Below are 17,702 nucleotides of genomic sequence, written 5' to 3'. Positions count from 1 at the left end.
CAATTATTTTTTTTTTAATACATATAAATAAGGCAGTCTGTAAACATGTTACGAATAAGTCTGAATGTACATAGGTTAAAATCTCAGCACGTTATTCGATATGTTGGACACGAAATCTAGATGTAAAACGCAAACCACAAATTCGGGAAGGAAATTAAAAATTTCGGTAATAGCTCTTTCTTGGAGTTCATCTTACTAATAAATTGAATCACAAATTATTTAATTATGACTTCATTACCAGCAAGCACTTTCAATAGTGTAAAACTTTTTCTTCTAATACTGATTAATTAAAGTAGTGTTATGATTCTTCAATCTAATAATCGTAGAAGACGCTTTCCATGTGAAAACTTTTCACAAGGAGAGTCACAAATAACATAAGCATGGCGAATTACTCTACTGCTTGCATTACGCATGCATAATAGTGAAGTGACTTTACATTCCATATTTTCACAATGATACTTTTGAGTGTTATGCGTATGCGCGAACACATCGTTATGTAAGAATTTTTGACAAAAAAACACTCAATGATATGATCGACCAAACACCGTGCTCACCCAACATAACCCCTGCAACTATTTTGGATTACCGAATTTTAAATAACCAATGTGCAGGCATTTTCAATTGTTGACGGTCATAAAAAAAAATTTTATAGAGAGTTGAAGACCACTGATTGACCACCCTCAATCAGCTGACGAAAAAAAAGTGAGGAGAATTAGATCAAGCTTTGGCATTGTTTTATAGCACTCAATAGGGAAAATTTTGTTATTTTTTTTTAAATAATTCTGGAGACTTCAAACATTGAATGTATTGTTACTTACAATTGAGTTCATCAATACCGAATTCATTATAACTACTAATAATATAATGGTTTGGATTGTTTACTAGCAATATAAAAAAATTATTTCAAACTTGAACTAAACAAAAGTCAAAATTTTTATTTATACATAATATATTAGATATATTTTAATATACTCATAAACCTATATTTCATTATAGCTGCTATATAATGTTACTATTTATATATTAATAAAATATATAACATTTTGGGCTATTAGACTTACTAGTAACACAATTTTAATTAAAATTGAACCAAATAACAGTCAAAAATTTTATCTGTAGATAATATATCTAAGATATAAGATAAATTTTAATTTACTCATAAACTTAAATAGTTAGTAAATTTTTGATAATTCTGAATGTATTTAAAGTTTTCCAAAACTAACTTTTTTTCTTTTTATGTTAAAGACTTTTTTGGGTCAGTCATAGACTCACAGTTGAGTTGGATAGTATTAAAGAATCTAGGAATCTACTTCTTAGATTCTATTTCAATATTTTTTCTGAAGTTGGTAAATTGTATCTATTTTGAAAAACTCAAGTCCCTTAAATGTTAATGGAAATAAAACGCCTGTGGAAAATTATTTTACCTTTTTTTTAATTTTTTTTTTTTTACCAATATTTAATATGTTGCGTAAACAAAAAGAAAACTAAACGAGAGTGTGATATATGTTTAAATAGTTTATTTTGTCCATTTTACTTTCGCTTTTAACTATTTTTTATTTTTTATTGAATTAGCTTAAACATAAGCATAAAGTTATTTACATTTCAAACACGACTGTTAAATAATTTAATAAATTTATTTCAAATCCAAAAGCAACGCTTTATTTTCTTTGCATTTCAAACAAATTTAATGCTACCGTCGGGTTGGTCTATCTGCAGGTCTTGCATATTGGACCTTCACGACATTTACGTCGCTAACATGCAAAAGTTTGTTAGTACGTACGTTAATGTATATATTTCCCTTCGCCTCATTCGTTAGTGCTGGCTCAGATATTTATTTACCGGAGTGATAACACGTATGAAATAATGAAATAAAAGTGCATTTTTTATTTATTTTTTTTATCTGTTAAATAAACAATTTCAGGTAAATTGGCACATGATTGTTTTTTGTTTATATTTTACTGTTGCGAATTTGTAAACATTATCTGAGTTAGTTTGTATTAAGCAGTGAACTCGTAACGCCCGCAAATAAAGTATTTAGCTTTTTACTTCAAGTGATCATAAAAGCAGATATACTATATTGTCTATTTAATTTTAATTTAACGATAAACTTGTATATGTGTCTATATTTCAAGTTTTTATAATAACTATTTTTATATTAAAAAAAATTCGCTTAGATGTTAAAAAAATATATATAAAAATCGGATCATCTTTAGTAAATTTCAGATAAGTATATTGATTTAATTAAAATAAAGCATAGATTTGTAATTATAATCGTTTGCAATTGAGATATTCAAAAAAAATTATTTGAATACATTGATTACAATAATGACAGATTTCATCATGTTAATACTTAATGTGAACTCTGTCATACAGTTTATTAGTTTTTTAGATCTCACTAAATAAATAAGGCTATTTCTGGTACATTCTACACTCAATAATCATAATTCCATATAATGTGCTTTTTATCTGCAATTATATGTTCCAATATAAGGTCATAGTGGGACGGAAAATGTTTTTTAATAACTCAATTTATCGTTCAACTTATATATTCGTATCAATTGATTCCCAATAAAATGGAGCTGCTATTCATTTATATTTATCGATATAGGTATTATAAAAAGTAATTACATTTTTCTCCTCCGCTCATAATTTATTGTTAGTATAGTAATATTGTAGTAATTGTTGTGTTCATTATAATAGATAATATTGTAATCATTAGGATTAAAAATAAATCGATTTATCGAACGAAAAATATATGAAAATACAGAAGTGTCTGTAAATCGCTACTTGGATACATTAGTCATGGTAAATGCATTTGTCAATTACCGCAATTCGTTCTGGTTGTTTTTACAAGTTCTATATATTAAATTTCGCTTTGTGGTTGTTTCGCATTTTGGTCGTAAAGCGTTTTCTATATATATACAAATTTTTCGGATTTAAACAAATCCATTATATAAATAAGAGAGATATGAAAAATCAACCTTTTTAATAACATTTAACACAACATATATAAATATAAAAAGGTTAACAAAAATCAGTTGGATGCCTTTTTATCTATCTATAGAAAAATCAACCTTTTTCATAACCTTTAACACAACATAAATATATATATAAGTTAAGTGAAATTGTTAGGAGCTTTTTAAAACTACATTCTAAACAAGATATATAAATAAAAATAGGTTAAGAGAAATCAGTAGGATCCTTTTTAATGACAACATTTATAAACAACATATATAAATATAACAACATATATAAATATAACAACATATATAAATATAACAACATATATAAATATAAATAAGTTAAAAGAAATCAATTGAATGTCTCTTTGACTACCTTCTATCTACTACCTTATTAACATATATAAATAAAAATAGGTTAAGAGAAATTAGTAGGATTCCCTTTAACGACCTTTACCAGATCATATTCGTTCCATTTTTTTTTTTTTTTGTTTTTTTGAAAACTATTTAAGTGGAATGTATCCTTTCTAGTTTTTTTTATGGCATAGATAACTAAAAATGTGGGTAAAGTTTTTACTAACACAAATGCGAACACAAATCCTACATAAGCATTGCTTTCTATGTCTCGGAAAGAACTAAAAGACAGAAGATACTGAATTTGAACCGCTTACAGCATACTGGTATATATAATTATATGATTTCATATTTTAAATTTAACTCTAATTTTTCTTAAAACGAATATAAATCTGAAGATGTTCTTTATCACAAACATTAATCATTTTCCTCATAAACATCATATGACCTACATATAATAACACATCTAACTTACTTTATTTTTTTCTAAGAACTTACTTTATTCTACTGGCTTATGAGTAAATAAATGTATGAATTATTTTTAAAAAAAAAAGTTTGAAATTAAAAATTAGATTTACATTATATACGAACTATAGATTAATCAGCCTAAAAACGAAATTCCAACAATTCAGAGTTAAACCGAATTTTTTCTGGTAAATTAGATTTAAATTATATACTAAGTATAGATTAATCAGACGAAATTCCATTAATTCAGAGTTAATCTTATTTTTAACTTTCTAAAGAATATTTGCTTTTAATATGCATTTTAGACAGTCTGATACTTCTTTTTAGAAACTGAGTATCCTAACTAAAATCTTAATCATAGTGGAAATAAATAAGAAAATAAATAAAAAGTAAGAAAATATGCATTAAATGTTATAATATTGAAGTGTGTATGAATAATAAATTTACATGTAATAATCATATATTTCTCTATTACACATCGTATATTCGTATATACGACTACAATTGTAGTCAGACCTTGAGAGAGACTTGTTTCAGTTATAGCGAAACTACTTATAATTACAACTGATCATTCAGCATTTGACTTATACACGGTACAAAATCCAACTATTGAATAATTCAAATCGACAAATCATAAAAATTAAATATTTTTATTTAAGCAATAATATTGCGGTTAAGGGAAGTAATATGAGACGCATTAGAATTTTTTATAAAATTTTTTACACAATAACAACAACAAAAATTATGAAGATAATAATAATAGCAACAACAAAGAAAGAACTGTAGCTGGTGAGCATTTATTATTTTCAAAAGAAGAAAGTTCATATTTTGCAGCCTCATCAAATAGCGGGGTGACCGTGTCGTATGAGTCACTTACTCACTTTTATTCCGTTTATGCTTTGTTTACCGGAGGCAATGGAATCGAGTAAATAAATGAACTAAAAAACGAATGAACGTGCAACTAGTGATGACAATGAATCAGATTAGCTAATAAGCGATTGTAATGAAGCAAAAGGAAATGATTTTGTTATGACGCCCTCGTTTACAAGTCATGTCAATTGCTCTCGTTTAAATTAATTTCATTGCGTTTAGCTACTGAGATTGCTCATATTTAAGACAATTATACTTACTTATATCAAATAATAGAAATTAAAAAAAATTATAATTTTTAATTTATAATAAAATCTGTGGTTTATTTTAATCGATATTAATATCAACAAATATTAAATGATTCAATAATGGCGCCACTGTGGTTAAATTTAACCCTGATTTAAATGATTTAAATCTTAAAATGAAAATGTTTATTGTAATTTGTAATATAAACTTATATATGGTTCTTGAAAACAATATTTGCAAAAGAGTGCAAAAATATATATATAGGATGGTTTTATATATAGGATGATTCTGGGATCTACACATCTATAAAGATGATAGTGAAGTTCAACATTTTTTCCGATCACAGAAAGATTGCAATATGGAATAGTTAGTCATACAATTTTAAAAATCTTACTGTATAAAAAATTAAATACCACAGGTTGACCCTCTTATATAAGGAAAAAATGTTCCCTGTAGACTATATTCGAAATATCGATGCAAATAAAACTAATTTAAAAAAATTGTATATTTGTACATTAACTTATTAACCCGTTCAAAAATATGTAAATAAAATTTGGAAGAAATGTTATACCGACGATCCCAAGCGATCCAAGGAGGTCTATAGGCCCATTGTGTTACTCGTATAATAAAAAAACTCAAGAGTTAAAACCACTTAGAACTGTTGGCAAAGTTTATATTGTTATTTAGGGAGAGGTCTTGCAGTTCGCCAAGATCTTTCATAAAGAAAAACGCTGAAGTGATTAGATGGCGCTGTGCATGTGCTGGACAGAAACAAAGCAAATGTGATAAATAATAATAAATTATTATTTTATAAATTATTTCGTTACAATAAATTATAGCGAAAAAATATAATGATCTCATCATGATGGATTTTTATGATAGATTCTTATTTTGATAAGTTACTGTTGTAAGTCAGGTGATAGGTATCAGTGGCAGACCGTCTGAGAAGTTGCGGTTCACATAGGCCGCAACTTTTTATATGTCCGTTGTGATAACGTAGTTTTAATGGTACACTAATTGTTTCAGTGCACTCTAAAAATTGAATATTTGACAAAAGACTTCACAGGTAAGTATTAAACAATTATCATTTTACTTGCTTCTCGACTTAGTTTCTAATTTCTAACTTTATTGATTGCTGACGTTTATAAGCGCAGATATAATATATGTTGACTGAAATTGTATTTTATTCATAATAGTTTATTTAATTTTATAACAGATATAATTATTTTTTTTTTTTTACATTACATTTCACATAATTTGATTTCATTATTACATTATTACCTCTAGCATTGATTGTAAGGACCATAAATTATCATTAAGCATGCCAAATATTCTTTTAAAAAATATCCAAATAGACAGTGATAGTTATCATTAAAAATCATCATATGTATATATATGATCAACATCATATATATATGCAAAAAAAAAAATCAAAAAATTTATTATGATTTGATTCAACTTTTTATTTACTTCGTATAAATAGGTAGCATTACTAGCCTTAGGTTAGATAGATTGAAGTAATGGTCTTGTGCACCAATGCTCACTTAAGCATAAATAAAGACCGGTATTAATACCCCAATTAGTTTTGTTCATACGTATATCAGGAGGACCCCTAAAGCGATCGTAGTGGTCAGCGTGCAAGCTACACTGAAAGGCACAACTCCCCGATTAATATAAAAGTGAATCAACCTAATAAAGCTGTAAACTTCCTATTCCCTTATTATGCAAAATGACAGATCTGTCAGGTCGTAAAAAACAAGGTGCCCGAAGAGTTTGAACTTTTTTCTTATTAATAATAGACACTGAGATATGAGGTGGAATACAGTTTTCTCCTCATCCACAAAGCCATAACTCTAACAAAAGTCATTAAAGGGTAGACTCAATATCATAGAATTTTTCTAATACACTGTGATTCGTCAGTAGAGATACCGTAGTGCTGAGAAGGTAAAGCACTACCAGAAGATAAAGTAAATTTAAACCCAGTAATGATAATTTAAATCTTCTAAATAAGCAAGTAAATGATCATTTAGACATTCAATAATAATTTATACTATAGTGTATTAATGCTATTACATTACTTTACATTCTTTTACATTTAAACTATACATTAAGACTGAAAAGTTTTCGGAAATTCTCATTTAAAATTCGCGCGCTGTATATTTTTCGATATTTTAAGTTTATGTAGTTTGGCAGCACTGTCCTTAATTACTATGCCAAAAATGAGCTCGATCTGTCAGACAGTTCGTTTACGGCAGCTGTTGAAACCAGTTCACCTCAGTAGTGCGTTGCGAAATGTCTTCGACGGTCGTACGACCGTCCTGGAAGGCTTTGTACCACTCATAAACTTGAGTTTTCGATAAAACTGATTCCCCATAAGCCTTTTGTAGCATTCGCAACGATTCTGCACACGAAATTTCGTTCGAAACACAAAATTTGATGCAAACTCTTTGTTCAATATTTTTTTCCATTGTTTTTTTCGCAACGCCCTACTGAGGTGAACTGGTTTCAACAGCTGCCGTAAACGAACTGTCTGACAGATCGCGCTCATTTTTGGCATAGTAATTAAGGACAGTGCTGCCAAACTACATAAACTTAAAATATCGAAAAATATACAGCGCGCGAATTTTAAATGAGAATTTCCGAAAACTTTTCGGTCTTAATGTATTTAATAGAGATAGGATTTTTCTATTTTCATTAATAGAAATAATATATGAATTTAGCTTTTTAGTAATAGAAATTATACATAGTTTTAAATATAGCGTTAATGACTTTTTTAAAAAATGATGTAATGATCTCTGACACTTTTCTATTAATAATATATTTAATTTGTAAAAAGTTATTTAGAATTTAACATATCTCTTTCAAATAGACGAGATGTGTATGTGTACTAAATATAATACATTCATTTATATAAAAAAAAATTTAAATATTATCATTATTTCAAAACGGAACACATAGTTTAACACCACTTATGCCATGTACGAGTATCACATATTTACATTTTGATACAAGTGCAGTTATTAATAATATACACGAGTACCAGAGTACAACTAACTATACACACATTTTTGAAGAGACAAACACGGCACACATTATTCGTATTGTTTCACAATGACGATGGAGCAATTAATATTAAACGTACTTAAGCATCAGCGGAATAAGTACAAAACAACTTAATTCAGACAAATGCTGATATCAACAATTCTAGATGACAGCAGAATTCAACACAAAATACTGGAACAATGCACTTGTGCGGATGACAGAGGAAGACTCATGCATCTGTTCACTTTTAACCATGACAGTGTGAGGCCATAATTCCGTTGCAGCAAAAGTATTTGGAATGCATCACCGAAGTGGGAGGTAATGTCTTATTTTAGAAATGTAACAATGTGGGATTTCAATGTAATATTAGGGTACATAGCGACATTTAATAACTTAAGATTAAACTTTAAGAGAAGAGATAATTTTTTTTTGATTTATTTATAGTTTTTAAAAGGTAATAAAACTTTCAGGATGTATTTCATAAGGACTGAAGTTAAACGCTGCTAAAAGTATTTCTTCAACAAACTATGAATACGCGAGTTGATCTGTTATTTGAAATTGTCTTATATGGGCCATACCGCGCCGTAGATTTATAGAAAATTACAAATCGTACGCAAAACTTACTGCGAATAGAAAAAATACTTAATGTGTTTTTAAGGACTGCTATCGATACCTTTTTAAAGAATGGTATCTTTAAATACACAAATCTACTGATGACTCAAGAATAGGTAGTAGAGTTTTCTTGCAGGAATTGAATAAATCTCGGAGGAATAATTTACAGATTACCTAATTCTGAAGTGATTTTCAAACAAAAGTGAGCGCCAGTGGAGAAGCTATTGCTTGTCTGAAAGTGGGTTACATATTCGATAGGAATAAATACATGCTATTAGATAATCAATTTGATTTCAAATCTTTGAATTTAGTCCATTTTAGTTTTTCTTTCAGGTACCATTTCAAGTCTCTTAAAGTCTTTGAAACGGATTTTGTCTGTTACACATCTCTGAAGAAAATATCTACGCAGTTTAATATTTTTATACTCTGGGTTTCAATCATACGGATGTTTTTGAGAATCTTGGTCAGCTTCAGGACCAACTTTAAAGAGCTCTTGAACTTTTGAAAAGTTTTAGATAGACTATTATATAGCAACATAATAAGTCTAAATGGACCCATACATTGTACATTATTATGTTTATTATGTATACAAGAATACATTATTTTACAAAAATAAGAAACTGGTTAAGAAACCCTGATATAGAGTACTACGCTGTTCCACAAATACTGTTACTATATTACTCAATGACAGAGCTCATTAAATACCATCATAGTTTATTGGATTTTTATAGTGAACATATAGTATAGTGTTATATTAAATAATAACCACATATAACAAATTATTTATATTATTACTTTTCAATAAAAATGGTACACATATCTAAAACTATTTAATTTTCAATTCAAGTCCAATTAACGAGAAATCCTTTAACCTCGAAAAAACCATCTATTCGAACTATAAAAATTACAAACTAAACCACACATATGACATGTCCCGTCTGTTGTCTTAAAAGAACATATCAACCAATAGCTCTTGTTTGCGTTCCAAATACAGCACTTGTTCTAACAGAATACTATTTAACATGTAAGCATGGCGACCAGGTAGGGCTTGCTTGAATGACTGAAGTTATTGATCAGAGTGAGTCAAAATATTGTTCACTTACTTTGTCATTATACAGCACTTAACAAAAGGCGTGCACCCACTATAGGTTCTAACTTGCTTTATTATCTATTTCAATTGCACCCAGAATGTATGGATTAAAGACATTGGCCACTTTATACAGATGAGTCTAAAATGGTGTAACCTATTCAAAATTCTTACAACTAATTAGTGCTATTAAATTTTTTGTGCTATGAAATCGTCTCAATTCTTAGGGCCCCAATTCCATTAGACATTAGACGAGCTGTTACTGGCATCTGTTTATCTAACTAGTTAATATAATTTTTTGATTAGTTGTAATGAAATGTTTTGAATGAATAATGAAGTAAAATATTTTACTAAAAAGTGAAATTGATAAATTACTAAGTTAAACTGTAAGTACGTGTTAAAGTCAAACAATAAAAATAAAATTTTAATTAAAATTTATTCAATTGTTTATATCACAACTGAACGCGTGGAACGTGAATGCTTGGAATTTATTGAGACAAAAACGTAACTAAAGAGCAATGCAAGAATGACGAATATTTTATTAATTGATATGGAATTACATAATTTTATATAGTAGTAAATATATATAAAAAAAAATAAAAAAAATAGAATTAAAAAATTCATTCTATGAGTACAAGTAGTAATTGTAATAGTTGAAATGAAAGAATGAAGACGTGAAGGAAATGATAAGCCTCACCTAGAGGCATTGTCCATTCGTATCAGTTATTGTTATAAATGTCTATTAAGCACGCTTTCCATTATAAAGAATATATATTTACGCATTCTTCAAGTAAAAAATACAAAAATAATTATAAAAACTAAAAAAATTGTTTTGCAAAAGTATGTACATTTTAAATGTTTAGACAGGGCTGTGAATGTCCTATCTTATCTAAGGTATAATAGATAGATAAGCAACGATTTGTAAAGTGATAAATATGTGAATTTTTTTATGTACAAAAGAGTGAAGAGAAATATAATTGAAAAAATATGTAGATAACCAAAAATATCTTAAAAAATGGAGCCATGTATTTATACTGTAAGCGTTTTGATTGTAAAAGTTAAATGTAATTATATATAATATAATTACTTGATAAAATTCAGTCTTCTTACGAAGAAAGACACCTATTTATTGAACCAAAAGTTAGGATTAAAATCCAACCCTTTGCTGATTTTTGACCGCTAAAAATGTATGAGTATGAGTATGAGAAAACTCTCTGGGGTAGATTAGTTTATAAATTTATGTTGGGAATGGTAAATACAAAATTAATAACTGTTCATTTAACAGTGTATACGTCTAACCGAAACAACTTAGAGTCTATAACTTTCAGAAACCTCTCCAGTTTTACTAGACTAAGAATAATAATAATAATAATAATTTTTAGGTACATTGTTTAGATACGATTTGCGATGCTTAAATAAACCACCTATGTAAGCATTTAAAGAATTAAACTTATTGCGAACGATACTGTCTCCATGATATATGTCTATGTTAATAAAAGATATACTTTCATTCTTAGCGAAATTAATATCTTTATTATATTTAAAGGGATGATATACTATCAGACTTTCATCCAATCACTTTTCAAATAAATATTAAAAAGAAAATACCAACTCATTTTCAGTCATACCGAGAATGAAATTTTTGAATTAGAAATGTTTTGTGATTAGAAATCTAATTTTACACATTAAAATAAACTGATTAGTATTACCCACTTTCGTGGATAATAAAAGAATTGAAAAGTTATGGTTAAGAGCTGCAAATATTTTAATAAGTAAAAAGTTGTATGTTGCGTTGCTGTTTTCAGTTAAAATGTCTCTCAATATTATATGTACTTGTGTTAAAGCTATTATTATAACCCGAATAAGAGTACTGACCGATATGTAGCCTTTGTAGACTAGTAATCCCGTAGTGTAAATACGGTTGCTTAAGTCTATATGATTTATTATGCCGATAAAATAGTTCTAGATTTATAATTTATCAAATTCATTTGGAAGAGAGAGAATACTAGAAAAAAAGTAGTCTCACGAAACAGTAATACTACTGTGTTGTGATTAAAACCATATTGCGGTGAGATGAACTCAACTATAAGTAGTGACTTATGAACTTTGTCAGGCGATATCTGTTTTTTTTTTTATCGTTTGCACTTGTGAAATTTCATTGATATTTTTATAAATAGTTCATTGACATTGTATAAAGTATAAAGTGAAGTTTTATCTTCGTTAATCTACTGATATTGTTGAAATCTAAATTGAATATACTTTTTCAAATAAGATTGTACCAGTAAAAAAATTATAATTTTATACAACATTCTTCCCTGAAAATATAGTCAAATAAATTTAGAAACCTTCGCGAATTTTATAAATAAAATAATTTTATAAAATCAATAATAAAATGATAATATTAGCAAAAATATATATTATCAAAAGGGAATTCTGTATAATTACAAAAACTTATAATAAATTATACACTTATCTATATGTTATATAAAGTATAACTGAACACAATGGGTGGAAGTGGAACTATTTTCTTATTTCAGAAATTTATGTGCAAACATGTAATAGTAAGTTTTTATACTTCGGTTTAAACAAATATTGTGCTGATATATGTATAGTAATAAATAATACTTTTAATTGAACACAATGAATCTGAAATGTTAAATAAAACCTGGTTTCTTAATTTCAGGAATTCGGTGTAAACCTATAATGATTAGGGGTTATACTTTCGTTTAAACAACTATTAGGCTGATATTCTATAGATATTAATAATAATAAATACAGGTCACTGCAAACTAGGGAACCATGCTAAAAGATTAAATCTCCTTATCAATCAAATCTGTCGCAATTGTGGGGAAGACGATGAGAGTAGCTCTCATCTACTATGTCTTTACCCAACTCATGCACGGCGGCGATTTAACACTTTAGGAGGCCCTTGTCTTGAGGATCTTGATCAATTACAAGACCTGACACTAAACAGCATTTTAAGTTTCGCCAACATAGAACAGCCGGTATAACGTAACCTCACCTAATAATAATAAAATGCAAGTTGGTATTAAGTTGTAACGAATGGAGTTACTTAGATGCTGAATAAAATTAAAATTACAGGCTCTAAGGAAATAACCATACATTTCCTAAACGTGTATATTTCATAACAAATACAAAATAGAAATCAACAGGCATATTAGTTTCGAATAAATATTTCCTATTTCTGTAATGCTGTCAGAGACAGAGACGTTGACCCCATCAGGCTTTTTACCTTTTTGTAAAATAAAAAAAATAGAAATCCCATTTGACTTACGGTGGCGAATAAACATTTCTACTGCTACCCTCTTTACACGCAATGAGACAATAACCCTTTACTAGGTCAAACTGCAGCAATAGAAGAGAAGAATTTTAAATGCGATTACAAACAGAAATAGTAGACGGAAAAGATTAATAAAACAAGGCACAAGCATTATGGTTCAACGCCTAGAACTATGCAATAATAAAACGTACATGATTCAATATAGAACTTATAAGAATATGAAACTTATGGTATTTGATAGAAAATACATTATATGAAAAAGCTACTAATAAAAATTACATAAGCAGAAATAATTATTTTCGTAATAAATATTTTATTTATAGATTCTATACAGCTGGTCCACAGACTTTGTGTGCTATATGAGAAAGCCTTCCAAATAATAAGTTGTATATATACGAGTAACTTTTTTTCAATTATACTGTATTCTTTTACAAGACATATAAAATAAAAAGTTAATACACAATAATATTAATTTTTATATTATAAATTATTATTGTTGTTTAAAAAGTGACAACAAAAGCTGTTTCAGAATCAAAAAAAAAATAGCACTTCATATAAATTTCTTTTTCCTGCTAAGTATATTAAAGCAAAACTTAAAGCAAATTTATAAACAAACTCACCTTGAGGAGCGATTATTGTGCAAGTATATAAACGTTGAAATTTATCTGACTTTTTTTTTTACTAATTAACAATAAGAAATATTTTACTGGTTTTTAAAAATTGAAGAAAACTGAGTAAATAGAATTTTCCACATAAAGTTAATTTTAAACAAAGAAATTTACGTGGCTGCAGATCGTGAGAAACATTGAACACAAGCAAGCCGATATATTACAAATAAATTCGTTTAAACAATTTGGGCTTGGATAAATAAAGTTTAATTACCACGACAATCACACAATACCAATAGAAAATATAACTTTGTGCCGTTTATATTCACTAATTTTGATTTCGTCCAAAATAGTCTGTACAATTAATTTTTATTTTACTTAGTTGCCATTTGTATTGATAAATTAATCATATCAAGCTTTTTAAATTTTTATCGTCCACGAAATCGTCATTTGTTTTTCAAAATCTTTATTCTACGAATTTTTGTGTCTTCTTTGAATTTATTTTCTGTTTTCTTAACATTCATTTTTGTGCGTTTTTAACATCATTATCACTATAATATTTCTGTTAATGGAAAACATAATTTTACTGTATCTTTCATTAGCATTAATATTTTATTATTTTGTTTATATTAATTAAAATTTTTTACGAAATAAACCAATCCCGCGCACCTTTTCCATTGGCAACAAACAATGAAGTGAAAATTTGCACACAAGACTTTTATATGTCGAAACCATGCATGACAATTGGATACAAAGAGCGAGACAAATATACTATCACAAATAATTCAAAGAAAGTAAACAAAATAAACTATCAAAATTGTTTTGACTATGTTCACTAAAATATTATTCAACCACCCATTTGGCAATTTACACACTACGCACATATGTTAAGCTGCACCACACCAAAGCGCACACTTGCAAACGAACGAATATTCGCAGGTAATCGTAACTGCAAAAGTTCGTTAGTTCGCAAGCGTTCGCTTGGTGTGAAAGCACCTTAAGGTTTCGAAGCAAGGCGATTCCTATTTCATTGCATATTTATATCGGTTATATTTACACGAGCTACTCGTAGTAACTTTGAGTAACACTGTGTATACACAAGTGCGTTCTACCAGCAAGTTTTCTCAAAATTAGCTAACTTGAGCAATTTTGTTACTACTCTATTAAATTAATAGTTAATAACCTAGTATTGGCTAAACATTAGAATTCTAATATAAAAGCTGTATTATTTAAATATTTTTTATAAATTACAATACAAGTTATAATTAAGTTATAATTATATTTTGTTTATGAGTGCTTTCGATAAAAATAAAAATATAAGAGAAATTATTGGGTCAATTGACCAGCTGATCAGTTCCAACTAATGAGATTTAGTTGGTTCGTAAGCAATCAGTTGACCAGTTCTAGCTAATAAGAAACTTTGTCTTCGATTATTGAAGCCGAAGTACAAGTAGCAGGAAACAGAACTTATAGTACATTTACACTGTCTCATTTAGACGGTTTTGCTCATTTAAGGCAAACAAAGTCTAATGCAGCCCTTGTAAATAAATTTCCCACAAGGGAAAAAAAAGAAATATGTATCATATGTTTAAAATGTGAAATGCAAACAAATACATTGGAAATAATGAAAAAATAAGTATTTAATAAAATCTTTGTTTTTAGTAATTAAATCTGTAATTGATATACAAAATGCATATAAATGGTTTAATATATCAATTATATATATATAATTTTTTTATGTGATATATTGTTAACTGATATATATAATAGTTCTATTAACTGCATAATTATAATAAAATGAAAGTGCACTTATTAATATAAATAAGCAAGTGCCTAAATGAGACAGTGTGGATGTAATAACAGTAAAATTTTGGTATTTAATGTAAACGTGAGAGAAATATATATTATATTAGCTGTTGTAAACAGTCTATTAGAATTTTCTTCCAAAAATCATTCACAATAGATCAGTTTTAAGATTTGGCACCAATCTTATGGCACCTATAATACAACTATAGTTATTTCTCAACTATACACTTCTTAGTTCATTTGACTTTTTTACGTTGTCTTCACCTACTCCTACCAATTCAGCCTTAAACAAATAATAAATTTTTTTCATGGAATATTTTCTTTTTTAACAAAGAATAATGATTTCAAAACATCGCTATGTGTTTATTTCTAATATAGCAAAATAATTTAATTGCACAATTTGAAATTATTTAAACAATTTAGTTGTAATGAATTTTTATCAGTAAAATGCTTTTTTGAGATAGGCACGCTACAAAAAATTAAATGCAAAGTTTAAATGCTCAGAAATTTATTGGTTAATAAAAAATAAATCATCTTTTAGTACTATGTCTTAATCGATAATGATTTGTTATTTAAATTATCGTTGATAGAACTTTGAAATCAACAAAATTTATTTTTAATTCATTAATAAAAAGTTTTTTTTTTTTCATTGTTAAAATTTAAAAATATCTTTTTCATTTGATGTTTAAAAATTAAAATTAGATACAAATTTATAAAAGTTCCTTGCCATTTTAATTTTATTAAAGTTATATTTATTTTTCTGTGCATGATTTTAAAATTGTTTATTGTTTTCAACATAAATCCAATAAACATAGCTCATAGGAAGTTTTGAAATTTGTCAGTTTTAAAAATGAATCTCTTTCCAACACTGAATACTAACAATTTATGAAAATTAAAACTCAGTGGGACTGAATGCTATTTGAAATTGTTTACTTTTACTGTTTGTACAGATTGTATAGCTATGGATAATTATAAAGTAATAAATAAGGAACTAATAGATCAAATTCGAGAGATGAGAAATGAAATAGCTATTTATAAGCAAGAAATTGTGGAACATAAAGCGGAAATAATGGAACAGCATCGTTTGCGTATCGAACAAAAAAAAGCGTTTATCGCATTAATAACACAAAGTTTCAGAACAGTTTTAAATGATATAGATCCAGAGCTGAACATACAAAACTTATTAAGTAACACAGTCAACAATAGTGAAGAAAATAATCTTGATAGTAAGAATATAAATCAAAGATCGCGAAACAGTCGTAGCTCTAAAGTATTTATTGATTTTCGACGACGCTCTTCAAATTTACAGCAAAGACCAAGCAGTGTAAAAATGTCACCTACTTGCAAACGTTCGGTTGAATCAGTTGTAGAACAGAATGAAACATCATTAGAATCAGACGACATACAATCGATAAGTGACAGTAGTGTTTATATATCTAAAGAAAACGATTTGGAAGAGAATGAAGAATCATTAGAGCAGACAGCACAAAGTTTACGATTGAATAAAATTGTTGAAGAGGATACACTTGAAGAAGTTACGCTTAAAACAGTTGTTCCAGTGCATGAAAAACAGGTGATATATACAGCTAAAAAGCAAGGCCTACGAGATATTACAAATGTGGACAAGTCAACAGCAAGCCCTTTGGAAATTAACCACCGTGGTAAAAATCACACTAGCTACGAAGAGAGTATTGAGGCAGCACGCTTTGCGAACGAAATAGAAAGAATTTCTATTGATAGTAAGTAATAAAGACAATTCAACTATGTTCTCTAAGATAGATTTGGAAATGATTTCAATTTACAAAACATTATTTGGAATAATGGTTACTTTTTGTTAATTAAAAAAAAATTGATTTTAATAAATGATTTTAATTAATTTAAAAAATGAAGTTGCGAATAGATAATTCTGAAATATCAAATGAACATAATGTATTATTATTATTTAATGGTATTTTTTTTTTAGATAATACAATTAATACTATCAACTTTGCCATAAGTGATCTGTCAATAGAAACTTTTTTCCAAGCTCCGTGTAGCACGCCTACACTTACTGTGAAAGAGAAAAACTTCTACAATCTTCGTGACAAGACTGTAATTATACCTGAAAATAATAACAGTTTGAAGGAAAATCAAGGCTCTAATGACACCTTAACATCATCAACATCCTCAAATAGTAATTCTAGACCACAACGCAATCGTACAAAAAAAAATTATAAAGAACTTAGACTGAACGTGAAAATGCGTTCAGATAGTACGGAAACTAAAGCACAGAAAAAAAAATCTGGCAAAAATAAAAAATAATATTTTAAAGTTATTATATTTTAGTTTTTATATTTTAATTGAAACCATAT

At 27.6% G+C, this 17,702-nt stretch overlaps 2 protein-coding genes across 4 annotated transcripts in view; one reads left to right on the top strand and one right to left on the bottom strand.

The window, feature by feature from the left end:
• The window catches only part of LOC119677540 (WAS/WASL-interacting protein family member 2), a 42,798-nt gene extending 28,511 nt beyond the window's left edge, over nt 1-14,287 (bottom strand). Inside the window, exons 1-2 of one of the 3 annotated variants that reach the window (XM_038088920.1) lie at nt 14,215-14,287; nt 13,558-14,107 (exon numbers count right to left, since the gene is read on the bottom strand). The gene's annotated coding sequence lies outside the window, so the exon portion shown is untranslated. Of the gene's footprint in view, nt 1-13,557 lie in introns of all 3 variants that reach the window. The other 2 variants (XM_038088919.1, XM_038088922.1) reach the window with 2 other exon arrangements.
• A 1,841-nt stretch (nt 14,288-16,128) lies between these two features.
• On the top strand, nt 16,129-17,690 carry LOC119677539. Its single transcript, XM_038088918.1, has 2 exons — nt 16,129-17,090; nt 17,315-17,690. Exons 1-2 carry the CDS (start codon nt 16,313-16,315, stop codon nt 17,650-17,652), a joined length of 1,116 nt encoding a protein of 371 aa, XP_037944846.1. The 5' UTR covers nt 16,129-16,312; the 3' UTR covers nt 17,653-17,690.
• The last annotated feature ends 12 nt before the right edge of the window (nt 17,691-17,702 follow it).

This window comes from Teleopsis dalmanni, chromosome 2 (assembly GCF_002237135.1).
Source record: "Teleopsis dalmanni isolate 2A chromosome 2, ASM223713v2, whole genome shotgun sequence".
Classification (NCBI taxonomy): Eukaryota; Metazoa; Arthropoda; class Insecta; order Diptera; family Diopsidae; genus Teleopsis; species Teleopsis dalmanni.
The sequence above is the reverse complement of the archived record's forward strand: the minus strand, read 5'-3'. Positions and strand labels throughout refer to the sequence as shown.

Bases quoted from the DNA above. Each gene is read 5' to 3' on its own strand.
- LOC119677539 (XM_038088918.1), top strand. From the start codon at position 16,313: ATGGATAATTATAAAGTAATAAATAAGGAACTAATAGATCAAATTCGA. The intron at 17,091-17,314 runs GTAAGTAATAAA...TTTTTTTTTTAG, and splicing joins AGAAAGAATTTCTATTGATA to ATAATACAATTAATACTATC.